This window comes from Schistocerca gregaria, chromosome 2 (genome assembly GCF_023897955.1).
Source record: "Schistocerca gregaria isolate iqSchGreg1 chromosome 2, iqSchGreg1.2, whole genome shotgun sequence".
NCBI lineage: Eukaryota > Metazoa > Arthropoda > Insecta > Orthoptera > Acrididae > Schistocerca > Schistocerca gregaria.
In genome coordinates, this window is record NC_064921.1 from 622,552,828 (window position 1) to 622,568,217 (window position 15,390).

Consider the following 15,390-nt stretch of genomic DNA (forward strand, 5'->3'; position numbering starts at 1 on the left):
TTTCTACATTTCCCAGTTGTCCCGGGTCGTAAACACCCTGTTTTTATATTGTTTGAAATCTGTTACCTCCAATGAAAGAGAAATCTCCTGCTCCATGGCTGACAGCTGATTTACGTCAAATGATGACTAATAGGGATGCTGCCCATAGGTGTTTCAAGGCAGATCTGAAACCTGAGCGTTTCGAAGAATATAGAAAGCTACGGAACAGAGTGAAACAATGCATTTGCAATGCTAAAATCAGGCACTCTCGCTCCCTTGTGTGCAGCGGTCTGACGCCCACGACTCTATGGAAGAATCTCCGTAGCTTGGGGGTCGGAAAGGCAAAATCAGAAGCTACTTTTCATTTGTCAGCTAACGAATTAAATGAATTCTTCTCTGCACCTCTGAATACCAGCACGGCTGATAATTACCATCCACAAGAATCCCCAAACAGGATAACTAACAACGATACCTTCCATCTAAAACTTGTAACAAATACGGCAAGAAAAGCAATAATGACAATCTCTCCTGATGCAATAGGCAACGACAGAATCGGTATAACCATGATTAAGAATGTTGCCAATATCTTAGTACCTGTATTAACTCACATATTTAATTTTTCCCTCGTGAACTGAATATACCCCACTGCATGGAAAAGAAGCATAATTCGACCCATCCCTAAGATCAAAAACCCGCAACTGCCTAGTGATTACCGACCAATTAGCATACTGCCTGCTGTTTCCAAAGCACTTGAATATATTGTTCATGACCAAATCACTGAACACTTGCATGTATTCAGCCTATATGACAAATTTCAATCCGGTTTCCATAAACATGACAGCACTAACACTGCTCTAATTAAAGTAACTGATGACCTGAAATATGCCATCGACAATCGAAAGGCAACAATATTGTCGCTACTGGACTTCAGCAAAGCTTTTGACACTGTTAACTTTGACATATTGCTCAGAAAAATGCAACAGCTTAATATCTCTGATAGTGCAATGAGATGGTTTGAAAGCTACTTAAAAGACAGACAGCAATGTGTTGTCTACATAAATGAAAAATCTTCCTGGAAACATGTTTCCTCGGGAGTGTCACAAGGATCAATCTTAGGACCACGTTTGTTTCCTTCACATGTCAATGATATTAAGTCGGTTCTGTCCTCCTGTAAATATCATTTCTATGCCGACGACCTCCAGCTTTACCTAAGTGTCAGACCTGAAGAAGTAAACACTGTAATCGCTCAGATGAATGATGATCTGTCTTCAGTAGTGACATGGGCGAAAAACATGGGGCTTAAACTAAATGCAAAAAAGACGCAAATAATCTTAATAGCCCATCAGAAATTAATAAGTTCAGATTTCCGCGAACGGCTATCTCCTACTCAGCTCGACGGTACTCCAATACCATATCAGAAAACAGTTAAGAACTTGGGTGTAACTATGGATGAGCATCTCAACTGGGCGGAGAATACAGTCGCAGTGTGCCGAAAGACGTCTGCTTGTCTCTATGCTCTCAAAAAGTTTCGGAACATATTTCCACAGGACTTGAAACGCCAGCTTTGGCAAGCACTCGTTCTACCGAACCTCCACTATTGTGATGTGATTCAACAAGGCATGAGTAGTGAAAACAAAGGACGGCTAGAACTAACGATGAATGCCTGTTTGCGTTACACCTGCAACATTCGCTGATATGATCATGTTAGTGCTTCATACTCCGAGCTAGGGTGGCTGCAGCCAGACAAATTGCATGACTACCACACACTGTCTACTTCCATGAATCCTCGTCACGCAAGCACCCTAGTACCTTGCTTCAGAGATTAAAAACCTGTCATGCCATCATAATCGAAACACGAGGTCACTCTTATTTGGTATCCTAACTGTGCCCACTCACAAAACAAAAACTTCTGCAAACTCCTTCTCAGTTGCCGCTGTCCGCCTCTAGAACAAACTGCCCCTTACCTTGCGCAAAATTCAATCTCCTACTGCTTTTAAGATGAAGTTGAAGCATTTCCTACTATCATCCTCAAAGTTCTCCACAAAATTAATGTACAAGGCCAATCCTCCCATCTGTCAAATAGCAAAGCTAGCGTTGCCTATCTTGCTCCTGAGATGCCTTCCTCTTCACCGATCTCTATTAGCCAAGCAATCTTCTTTTCCTTTATATTTCCTTAATTATGTTTCATCATGTCTCTCTATTCTTCTCCTCCCTTCACCATGAGTCTCCCTCATACTCCCTGCTGCTAGCACTCCTATCTAAAATCTGTCTCTTCAATAATGTCTAATTATAACAATACTTATGATCTACGAATATAAACTCTATATGTCCATATTTTTCCAGGTGTACCTTTCTAATTGTTTATTTCACTTTTTGTACTAGATGTAGTTTAACATGCCTACTAAAACATATGAATGTAAAATAAGTAGAATGCCTGGATGTTTGCCAGGTTAAATAAATCAATAAATAAATTTCAGGACACATATTCAGAGATACATCCCAGTTACTATATTTCTCACCCTCAGGATGCCACAAACTACTACTTTCTTGTACTAAATACAATGACTGTGCACATACTGGTGTACTGGTTTGAAAAGATCGGCCATCTTCAGCAGATGTCAGTTGTTGGTAGTGCCACCCCCCACCCTCGATGTTGGTGCCACTGTCACTGTTGTATTACTGAGATATAAAAGAGATAAGGTACACAGGTAGCAGATTTAATACCCAATTACATGAGGAACAACAAGGTGATTGTATGTTACATACAGATGCTTCTGGTTAAACATTCCACCATTCTCACTACTGTAAAATGATGTCATCTGAAATGCATTGAAGTTATCTCTCTACTTAATAGCCGCTGTCTCTTTGAAGGCCAAGAAAATGTGTGAGATACTAAAAGACGCTGAGCGAAATATATTAATCTCTGCCAGCACCCAAGCACAATAGTTATCTTTATGTGTATTTACTCAAATCAACACAATGAAGTGTGCCATACCTTGAATCCCAACTCTGACAGTAGTTTGAACTGTCTACTGGACCACACAATATCTCTCGTTAATTGCTTTGGACCCTGAAAAATAAACAAAGAGATAAATAAATAAATAAATAAACAAACACACACACACACACACACACACACACACACACACACACACACACACACACACACACACACACACACACAACATACAGTGGAGGGGGAAAAAAACCATAGACGTAGTAACCACAGAAACAGAACATAACAATGTGTTCTAAATGGTATTTCACAATCGCACAGCAAACAATATCCAGTAACTAAGTAACTATTGCCAGTCTGATGATAGTACAAATCTTATTCCAAACTGTATTCAGTGCTTTATGTTTGTCTTTCACACATGAAATGTTTTACAGTAATTACTGAATGTATTTAAAACAGACAATAGATCAGAACACACATCATTTGCTGAGAATATTGTTTATGTTTGGAGGAAAATGAATATTTCGTAAATATTGTGTGGTTATTATTGAAAAAACTGTTTGTGTATTTGAACACCCAACACTCAAAGCCCAAATCTGATGCTCAGCAAACCCATATGCTAGATTCGAATTCATATGCTTTGATGGCTGGTTTCATAACTGAATCTTTTTTTTTCTCCAGAAAACATTCTGATAGTACAAATCGTCTTCAGTTATTGGTGTTGTCTACGATACTATAACTAGTCCACAGCATTTATTATTTTGAAACAAGACGGTCCAACATTATATGGTCTCAAAGTGAAGCGTGTTCTGAACAACATATTTCTGGATCTATGATAAATTTTCAGTTCACAGTGGAGTGGGCACTGATTTGAAACTTTCAGGGAGATTAAAACTGTGTGATGGACTTGGACTTCACAGGCAAGTGCTCATCTGCGGAAGATGACAAATCACAGTCCAGCACACACTTTAAATCTGGCATGAAGTTTTACATATACTTCTGGATGTTTATTTGTTGAGATCTTGTCCTCAAAATGACACATATTTTGCCCTTTACCGAGACTCTAATGTTATGTTAAATACAGGGTTTACCAGTCTTCCCCGTAATGGACACCAAAGCTTTGAGTTTATAAAATAAAGGGTATTCTACCACTATTATCTATATCTATTCAGACTACAACTTCATTCAATCAACAGCTTCAGCTTTCAAATCCTTTACCAAATATTTACCTGCATAAAAAAAAGCACAATCCTGCCCCAAAATGAAAAAAACATGTGAATGTAATGCAACAAAGATAGTCACCTAGAACAACATCTACATCTACATGATTACTCTGCTATTCACAATAAAGTGCCTGGCAGAAGGTTCAATGAACCACCTACAAACTGTCTCTCTACCGTTCCACTTTCAAACGGCGTGCAGGAAAAACGAGCTCTTAAATTTTTCTGTGCAAGCCCTGATTTCTCTAAATTTTATCATGATGATCATTTCTCCCTATACAGGTGGGTGCCAACAGTGTGTTTTCGCAATCGGAGGAGAAAACTGCTGATTGAAATTTCATGAGAAGATCCCATCACAACAACAACAAAAATCCATTGTTTTAATGATAGCCACTGCAATTCACGTATCACGTCTGTGGCACTATCTCCCCTACTTCGCAATAATACAAAATGAGCTGCCCTTCTTTGTACTTTTTCGATGTCATCCGTCAGTCCCATCTGATGTGGATCCCACACCGCACAGCAATACTCCAGAATACAGTAGACAAGTGTCATGTAAGCAGTCTCTTTAGTAGACCTGTAGCACCTTCTAACTGTTCTGCCAATGAATCACAATCTTTGGTTGGCCCTACCCACAACATTTTCTATGTGATCTTTCCAATTTAGGGTATCTGTCATAGTAATCCCTAAGCATTTAGTTGAATTTACAGCGTTCAGATTTGTGTGACTTATCGCATAATCAAAATTTAGCGGATTTCTTTTAATACTCATGTGAATAACTTCACACTTTTCTTTATTCAGGGTCAAATGTCACTTTTCATGCCATACAGGTATCTTATCTAAATCATTTTGCAATTCATTTTGTTCATCTGATGGCTTTACAAGACGGTATATGACAGCATCATCTCCAAGACGGCTACTGGGATTGTCTCCTATGCCGTTAATATAGATCAGGAACAATAGAGGGTCTATAACACTCCCTTGGGGAATGCCGGATATTACTTCTGTTTTACTAAATGTCTTTCCTTCTATTACTACGAACTGTGACCTTACGGACAGGAAATCATGAATCCAGTCGCACAACTGAGGCGACATTCCCGAAGCATGCACTTTGGTTAGAAGATGCTCGTGAGAAACAGTGTCGAAAGCCTTCTGAAAATCTAAAAATATGGACTCAATTTGACATCCCCTGTCGATAGCACTCATTACTTCATGAGTATAAAGTGCTAGTTTTGTTTTGATAGAAGCATATTTTCTTAATCTGTGCTGATTACATGTCAATAAATCATTTTCTTTGAGGTGCTTCATAAGGTTCAAATACAGTATATGTTCCAAAACCCTACAGCAAATCGACGTTAATGATATGGGCCTGTGATTTAATAGATTGCTCCAACTTCCCTTTTTAGGTATTGGTGTGACTTCAGGGTCAATTAAAATGAAGAGGCCCAATAAAAATTAAGTTTGTTGCTTGATAATTTTTCAATATTTTAATTTTTTATATGTGATTACCCTATAATTGTAAAGTTCAAAACTTCTTTTTTTTTTTTTTCCTGGATGGTGGGCATGTTTGTAAGCGCGCAACAATGTTTCAGATCAGAGACGTTAGCAAAAATGTGAATCCCTCTGCACTGGGTTATGTTAAAAAGTGTCCTCTACAACATTGTCTATTACACAAAATACCCTACATTCAAAAACAACCAGTCCAAATTACCTCCAAAGTTTGGTATCCAAATTTTCAAAAATCCACTTTTTAGGCCCAAAAATAACACACAAGGAGTAATTTATGAGAGCCTATTTTTTCCTATAGTTAGATATCATACCCTACTAGCCTCATACAGAGCAAGAACACTTACAAAAGTTTCCTTAATTTTTTATGAATTTTTGAAAACGAGGAAATAATTCACACATTGATGTGTGATATTGGCAGGATATAATCAATTATTATTGAAGTAAGGTACTGAATTATACACAGAAAGGGGAAACATAACTGAAATTAACATTTACATTATTTTGACAAAATTAAAATAAATATTTTCAATTAATATCCTACGAGATGCGACTTTTTCTAAACCTGGCGGTGAATGATAAGAAGACTTATTTCTTCAGACAGCTTCTGTGATACAGAATAAGACCCCCACTTGCTGTGGTAAGTTCAAGCACTGAAAGTTGCCTTACATTTTTCATTGGCATCCAAACTTTGTCACTATTATATTTCTTGAATGATGTTCTTGGGCCAGTAGGGTGGTAAAAATGCACAAAAACATCCTTGTTTTCCAAACTTATTCTTTCAGCCTCTGCAAGCCACCACTGTCCATCATACACACGTGCCACTATGCCATTCAACGTTAAAGACAAGAGACGTAATTTTACAGACACAATGATCTTCATAAATTTCAGTTTCTGATGTTACATAGCATCAAACTAAGTTTTCTGCAATGCCAAGGAATTTGTGGAAATGCCTTGTTTTTTTATTGCTATACAGTTTTCAAATCTGGTATGAAGAGTTGTTTTCATATGCAGAACCACTACTTCTTTCTTTATCAGAAAATAGGTAATGCCTTTAATATTATCCTTGCAAAAGACATACACATCCTGTACTGTGAGAATTTGATCTGTGGTTGGTCTTTGTAGGCTGGCTTTACTTCACATTTTGTTGTACCTCCTACTTCATCACATGCAGTTTTACCATGGCAAGATGCAAAAAAAGCACCATTTAGCCTCCAATCCAAGTCTACTTTGTGGTTGCACAGATTTGAAAAATTCTTTTTGTTCTTAGACTGACTACCACTTCCATCTGAAAAGTATATCAGCTTCTCAACCTTCAGAAAAATTTCTTTTATGTGGTTTATTGCATATTTTGGGAACACATGTACAGCCAAAGTATTGTGGTCCAAGTAGTCACTTAGAACGCAAATTGAGGAACTGCAAACTTCATCTTTCTTATTTTTAAAGTAGAGAATAAATGGATGCACTGTTGCCTTGTCATTGACCCAGTGGTACTTTCGTATAGCATCCTGAATTACAAATGCAAATATTTTTTGCAAAATCAGCTGGCAGTAGTCATTCAGTTTCATAAAGCTGTGCTTTTTTTGTCCTTCCAAAACTTACTTGGAGTTAAGAAACAGTGGTGACTTGAGTTTTTGTAAGTTATCAAAGATTCAATGTACTCTTCCTGAGATTTAACCACTGTTATCATTTATGTACTATCAATTGTTGTTGTGTACATAGTTCCGCGTAGTCAGCGAGTACACAACTTTCCCACTAAAGCGCGCCCCACTAAGCATAACACCGCAGGCCCAGCGCTCGTCCGTCTCCGCACTATGAGATGGCGCTGCCTTAGAGACGGACCAAATTCTGCTTCCGCTTAACCGCGTATTAATAAGTAACGGAGCCAATGAGATTGCTGCTAACGTAGAACCTTTTCTCCTCGCGGATCACATGTGCGCAGTGATACCTGAACGCACGAGGTATTATAACGAGTGCACAGACCTCCGATTAGTCAGTCTGTACAAGTCTGCATTACTCTATACCAGTCTATAATCAAGTTTCACCCTGTGCCTAATAAGATGACCATATTCCTGTACATAGCCATGAAGATAAATGTAGACACACTTTGTAAAGTATTAGAGAGATGTCAGAATAGGATTAATGTACCAAGACCAAAGGAACTTCAGATTGCCAATTGTAAATAGCATTCAGAATCAAGTTACGTAATGTTTATGCTTGTTATTATTTTAATAAATGTGTGTGAAAATTATTCAAGTTCTGTTTAAAGTTGGTCACCGTCAATCTGCTACTCTAAGCGTGCAAGTGGCATTTCTATCGTCTGGCCTAATGGCAGAAGATAAACATGCCACAATAAGACCACGAGACATATTGCTGACACTCGCCTACTTCGTTAGAGCGACAAGTCAAATAATCTGATGGTGTGTGTACCGAAGGTCTTACAGTATGCACACCACAACTGTGACCCACTGTTTGAAGGTAATACTATCTGGCATATCCTCATCACATTCATGAAACAATTCAATAACTGTTTCCTTACCGGGACATTTTTTACATAAACTCATGATGCAGTCGTAACTGTTAGTATCACAAACCATTAAATCTAGTAACTCTTTGTAGTTAAGATCACCGAGTTTTGCATCCGCAATCATCAGTTTGACATTCTGATGATATAAACAAACGCATATGGAGTGTGTCCCTGAGGTTCCAGCCAAATTGCACCACTTAGGGTAGAGGTCACAAAATTTTGACCTTTCAGTTTTGCATTCTGGATGAAAATTTTTAAATGTGACATACGTTCATTTAAATTTCAAAGCACTAGTCGTTTCTGCTTTGTTACTTTCACTCTATTTATAACAACTCTTTTGCTATCTTTGCAACCTGGGCACATTCTACTATTTTCATCGTCTGCAAAAAACTGCTGGATCTTTTGAACTGTTTCTCCACTTATACCTACTCCTTTCTTCTTTCCTAAAACTCAAAGAATGCCTTGCTCTTTCACTAAATTTCGGGTTAGTTTAAGCAAATGATGACAAACATTGAATTCGTGAACTATTTTTTTTCTCTTGACCATGAGTCGGGGAGCAAATGTAAAATTTTAACTTTTTCCCCTTTAGATGTCACTGACATTTAATTTTTAATTTCTCTATCAAGCTTAAATATTCAGTGTCGGATGATGCTGGTGGTAGGTTTTCTTCTTCTTTAGAAATAATGTTGGTATCTGTATTATTAAAGCATGAATCCAAGTCTTTTCTCATTTTGTCCGAAATTTGTTGTACCTTATTTTCAGTAGCTGCTTTTCTTTTTCTGCTACTTAATTTTATTATTTTTGAAGCCGGAGATACGTCTAACTTAGAACAAGCAAAATCCAATATGCTAACAGCTTCCTCATTAGGAATATAAATGTCATTAACAAGGTTAGATGATTCTGGTTCTGGATTCACAACAAATATTTGTGAGTAACAATTCTGCAGTTCTTCTTCATTGTAACTCCAGATCATGAAGATGTCATCAATATCTGTACCAAACTTTGAGTTGGCAGGCCTGGGTAACCAAGAAGGCTTCCTCTAAGCGACCCATGAATAGCTTGGCGTACGAGGGGGCCATCGTGGTACCCATGGCTGTTCCCTTTAATTGTTGGTATGTCGGCCTTCAAAAGTGAAGAAGTTGTGGGTGAGGATGAAGCTGGCTAAGGTAATGAGGAAAGAGGTTTTAGGTAGGGTGGCAAATGATCGCTGTGAAAGGAAGAGCTCCATCTGGACTCTCAGTGAAGAAGAACTCCAGAATTTCCTCTCCAACCTCAACTCCTTTGGTTCCATCAGATTCACCTGGTCCTACTCCAAATCCCATGCCACTTTCCTTGACGTTGACCCCCATCTGTCCAATGGCCAGCTTCACACATCCGTCCACATCAAACCCGCCAACAAGCAACAGTACCTCCATTATGACAGCTGCCACCCATTCCACATGAAACGGTCCCTTCCCTACAGCCTAGGTCTTCGTGGCAAACGAATCTGCTCCAGTCCGGAATCCCCGAACCATTACACCAACAACCTGAAAACATCTTTCGCATCCCGCAACCACCCTCCCGACCTGGTACAGAAGCAAATAACCAGAGCCACTTCCTCATCACCTCAAACCCAGAACCCCCCACAGAAGAACCACAAAAGTGCCCCACTTGTGACAGGATACATTCCGGGACTGGATCAGACTCTGAATGTGGCTCTCCAGCAGGGATACGACTTCCTCAAATCCTGCCCTGAAATGCGATCCCTCCTTCATGAAATCCTCCCCACTCCACCAAGAGTGACTTTCCGCCGTCCACCTAACCTTCGTAACCTCTTAGTTCATACCTATGAAATCCCCAAACCACCTTCCCTACCCCCTGGCTCCTACCCTTGTAACCGCCCCCGGTGTAAAACCTGTCCCATGCACCCTCCCACCACCACCTACTCCAGCGCTGTAACCCAGAAGGTGTACACGATTGAAGGCAGAGCCACGTTTGAAAGCACCCACATGATTTACCAACCGGCCTGCCTACACTGTGAAGGTTTCTATGTGGGAACAAACTGTCCATTCGCATGAATGGACACAGGCAGACAGTGTTTGTTGGTAATGAGGATCACCTTGTGTCTAAACATGCCTTGGTGCACAGCCAGCACATTTTGGCACAGTGTTACACCGTCCGGGTTATCTGGATACTTCCCACTAACACCAACCTGTCAGAACTCCGGAGATGGGAACTTGCCCTTCAGTATATCCTCTCTTCTCGTTATCCGCCAGGCCTCAACCTCCACTAATTTCAAGTTGCCGCCGCTCATACCTCACCTGTCTTTCAACAACATCTTTGCCTCTGTACTTCCGCCTCGACTGGCATCTCTGCCCAAACTCTTTGCCTTTAGAAATGTGTGTGTGTGTGTGTGTGTGTGTGTGTGTGTGTGTGTGTGTGTGTGTGGGCGCGCGAGTGAGCGACTGAATACCTGTCCTTTTTTCCCCCTACGGTAAGCCTTTCCGCTCCTGGGATTGGAATGACTCCTTCCCCTCTGCCTTAAGACCCACATCCATTCGCCTTTCCCTCTCCTTCCCTCTTTCCTGATGAAGCAACCTTATAGGTTGCGAAAGCTTGAATTTCATGTGTGTGTTCGTGTTTGTTTGTGTGTCTATCAACCTGCCAGTGCTTTCATTTGGTAAGTCACATCATCTTTGTTTTTAGATATATTTTTATTGTTCCAGCTATTCACAATTATGCAAGCTGCATAGTAGCCTCATACAAGTTGCTATGGGATCAAATTTTCTCACCTGTTTTGGAGGATGCCCCCATGAACTTGTGTCCATATCACCATCCATCCAGCCACCCGGATTGAGAGGATTCTTTGTTTTCGGTCCAGCCCAAGAAGTTGGAGTGAGAGGTGGCTCATTCCAAGAATTAATGCTGGCAGCAACCTTTGATTCATCACCCCAGCCAGCATTACTTGCATCATGAGTGGTATCACCCCATGAACCATTTCTGTAATTAGCAAAATGACAGTTCATAGACTTTTGCTGCAAAATACAAATAATTCAGGCTGTGGTAATGACTAGAAATGAACTCTCCAATAAAAAATAATTACACACAGAAGGATTCCAACAAATATTACAGAAATCTCTGAAAGGTAAATAACAAAAGACAATGAATGCCTCTCTGATACTTGAAACTAATTTATAGTTAGTAGGAGCCAGTTTACATACAAGGTAATGCGAGTCATATTAGCATCCTTCAAAAATAAAATTTAAAAAATTAAAACAGACAACAGTGTGATAGAAGTTAAAGCAAACTAATTCTGTTACGTATTTCACAATGTCACATATTCTCACATATATCAGGAGAGCAACATTCAAAAATGATATATGTATTCAGTGAGAATATGAAACTGTTTTACATTAACTTGAGAATGCAGAAATATTATAGTAAATAGCGTTTGAGGTGCAGAAACATGTACAAGTGGATTAAACAGTTTAAATATCTCATATGTCAGCAATACTCATCACAGTATATCACCAATTTAAATCTCAACTGCCACATTACAAAAGAGTCATACAATATATACACAGTTTTAAGTGCAGGAGAGCTAATTATCACAAAATATGTTCATGGTGGGTTCAGACAGTGGACTAGAATCCACAATGACACCAGTTTTTATCCTTTTCGTTAACTCTTAACAACAGTTCTTAGTGGAATTCAGTCAAGAGCTTGAACTTCCAGATGGTTATAGCGTATAATTATAAGTGCACTATCACTATTAACCAGATTCAAATTAGTGAGGTTGGTAACAATAAGATGGTTCAAGATTTGGATATTTAAATTTCATCATGACTAATGACCAACAACTGTTGTATACAAGTTTCACTGAGTGAGGTCTGTCCTATGTGATGACAAATGTACTATTATTTTGTATTAGGGCCAGTCAATGTTCTAATTATCACTTCAGGAGGGAGAGGGGGAGAGGGAGTTATGTAGTTAATTATTTGTCACAACCCAATGATAAAGTGCGGAAGGGCTACAACATTACGGTAATATAGTGCGGGAAATTCAATATGTACAACTGACGATTTCCCCCCCCCCCCCTTTTTTATGGATAAAAACTATTTTTTTGAAGTGTTATCTGAACTTTATGACTTCCTCTCAAATATGTCATTAAGTATGGATTCATACATATTGGTTGCTAATTGCAATGGACAGTGGAGAGTGATTATGTACAATTTGGTATAAGACACACCTGAACCAAGTTCTCCACTCCCTGTATCTACTGACAAATGTGTAAGCCTATTTAATATTTAATGAATGTCTCTGAATGCAGTATATTGTAGGTATTTGCAACCATTCTAGTAAGAAAAACTGCTTGTAAGAAGACAAGCATTAGTTGAAAAAAATGTCATTCAGTTGAGTTAAACAGAAGTAGAATGTACAGTTAGGTGGGTGAAGTAAGTCATCAACTGTATTCTATGACTTTCTAACTTGAGCTATATGTTTAAAACTGATATTTATATCACACATTTTTTATTAAGTGAGTGTGGAGGTCAGAGGCTTAACGCTACTTTGGAGAAGAAAAACTACATGACTTTTGGAAAATAAAAATGAAATGACATTCATACCGTACTATAGCAGGCAGACGACAGGAAGGAACGGGTCTGGATGGAAAGGCAGATAATGGTAGGGAGAGGGAGGATGGGTGGAGAAAGGGAGATGGAGGGAGAAGGGCAGAGAATGAGGGACAGAAGGGGTAGGGCAATGAATGGGAGATAGGGAGGGGCATTGAGAATGAGGGAGGAAGGGAGGGAGGGGGGAACAGCATAGAGAATGAGGAAGGGAGGAGAGAGCATAGGGAATGGGGGAGGGAAGGAGGGAGGGAGGGAGGGAGGAGAGAGCATAGGGAATGGGAGAGGGAGGGGAGGGAGGAGAGAGCACAGTGAGGGTTGGGGGCACAGAGAATGGGAGAGGGAGTGAGGGTTGGGGCACAGAGAATGGGAGAGGGAGTGAGGGTTGGGGCACAGAGAATGGGAGAGGGAGTGAGGGTTGGGGCACAGAGAATGGGAGAGGGAGTGAGGGTTGGGGCACAGAGAATGGGAGAGGGAGTGAGGGTTGGGGCACAGAGAATGGGAGAGGGAGTGAGGGTTGGGGCACAGAGAATGGGAGAGGGAGTGAGGGTTGGGGCACAGAGAATGGGAGAGGGAGTGAGGGGGGGAGCACAGAGAATGGGAGAGGGAGTGAGGGGGGGAGCACAGAGAATGGGAGAGGGAGTAAGGGGGAGCACAGAGAATGGGGTAGGGAGTGAGCACAGAGAATGGGGTAGGGAGTGAGCACAGAGAATGGGATAGGGAGTGAGCACAGAGAATGGGATAGGGAGTGAGCACAGAGAATAAGGGTAGGGAGTGAGCACAGAGAATGGGATAGGGAGTGAGCACAGAGAATGGGAGAGGGAGTGAGCACAGAGAATGGGAGAGGGAGTGAGCACAGAGAATGGGATAGGGAGTGAGCACAGAGAATGGGAGACGGAGTGAGGGGGGGAGCACAGAGAATGGGAGAGGGAGTGAGGGTTGGGGCACAGAGAATAGGAGAGGGAATGAGGGGGTGGGCACAGAGAATGGGAGAGGGAATGAGGGGGTGGGCACAGAGAATGGGAGAGGGAATGAGGGGGTGGGCACAGAGAATGGGAGAGGGAATGAGGGGGTGGGCACAGAGAATGGGAGAGGGAATGAGGGGGTGGGCACAGAGAATGGGAGAGGGAATGAGGGGGTGGGCACAGAGAATGGGAGAGGGAATGAGGGGGTGGGCACAGAGAATGGGAGAGGGAATGAGGGGGTGGGCACAGAGAATGGGAGAGGGAATGAGGGGGTGGGCACAGAGAATGGGAGAGGGAATGAGGGGGTTGGCACAGAGAATGGGAGAGGGAGTGAGCACAGAGAATAGGAGAGGGAGTGAGCACAGAGAATGGGAGAGGGAGTGAGGGGGGGAGCACAGAGAACGGGAGAGGGAGTGAGGGGGGGAGCACAGAGAATGGGAGAGGGAGGGGGGGAGCACAGAGAATGGGAGAGGGAGTGAGGGGGGGAGCACAGAGAATGGGAGAGGGAGTGAGGGTTGGGGCACAGAGAATGGGAGAGGGAGTGAGGGTTGGGGCACAGAGAATGGGAGAGGGAGTGAGGGTTGGGGCACAGAGAATGGGAGAGGGAGTGAGGGTTGGGGCACAGAGAATGGGAGAGGGAGTGAGGGGGAGAACAGAGATTGGGAGAGGGAGTGAGGGGGAGAACAGAGATTGGGAGAGGGAGTGAGGGGGGAGAACAGAGATTGGGAGAGGGAGTGAGGGGGAGAACAGAGATTATGAGAGGGAGTGAGGGGGAGAACAGAGATTATGAGAGGGAGTGAGGGGGAGCACAGAGAATGGGAGAGGGAGTGAGGGGGAGAGCATAGAGAATGGGAGAGGGTGTGAGGGGGAGAGCATAGAGAATGGGAACGGGAGTGAGGGGGGGCATAGAGAATGGGAGAGGGCGTGAGGGGGGGCATAGAGAATGGGAGAGGGCGTGAGGGGGGGCCATAGAGAATGGGAGAGGGAGTGAGGGGGGGCATAGAGAATGGGAGAGGGAGTGAGGGGGGGCATAGAGAATGGGAGAGGGAGTGAGGGGGGGCATAGAGAATGGGAGAGGGAGTGAGGGGGGGCATAGAGAATGGGAGAGGGAGTGAGGGGGGCATAGAGAATGGGAGAGGGAGTGAGGGGGGGCATAGAGAATGGGAGAGGGAGTGAGGGGGGGCATAGAGAATGGGAGAGGGAGTGAGGGGGAGAGCATAGAGAATGGGAGAGGGAGTGAGGGGGAGAGCATAGATAATGGGAGAGGGAGTGAGGGGGAGACCATAGATAATGGGAGAGGGAGAGAGGGGGAGAGCATAGATAATGGGAGAGGGAGTGAGGGGGAGAGCATAGAGAATGGGAGATGGAGTGAGGGGGAGAGCATAGAGAATGGGCGGGGGAGAGCATAGAGAATGGGTGATGGAGTGAGGGGGAGAGCATAGAGAATGGGCGGGGGAGAGCATAGAGAATGGGAGGGGGAGAGCATAGAGAATGGGAGAGGGAGAGCATATAGAATGGGAGGGGGAGTGAGGGGGAGATCATAGAGAATGGGAGGGGGAGAGCATATAGAATGGGAGGGGGAGAGCATAGAGAATGGGAGGGGGAGAGCATAGAGAATGGGAGGGGGAGA

The 15,390-nt window shown here is 42.3% G+C and overlaps 1 protein-coding gene across 6 annotated transcripts in view; it reads right to left on the reverse strand.

Annotated features, from left to right (window-relative positions):
* Nucleotides 1–15,390, reverse strand: part of LOC126334616 (protein Gawky) — a 339,985-nt gene that overhangs the window by 118,538 nt on the left and 206,057 nt on the right. For all 6 annotated transcript variants that reach the window (XM_049997028.1, XM_049997031.1, XM_049997026.1 and 3 more), the window contains 2 exons: nucleotides 10,960–11,167; nucleotides 2,975–3,049 (listed from right to left, as the gene is read on the reverse strand). In XM_049997028.1, the coding sequence (XP_049852985.1) occupies nucleotides 2,975–3,049; nucleotides 10,960–11,167 (283 nt within the window). The remainder of the gene's footprint in view (nucleotides 1–2,974; nucleotides 3,050–10,959; nucleotides 11,168–15,390) is intronic.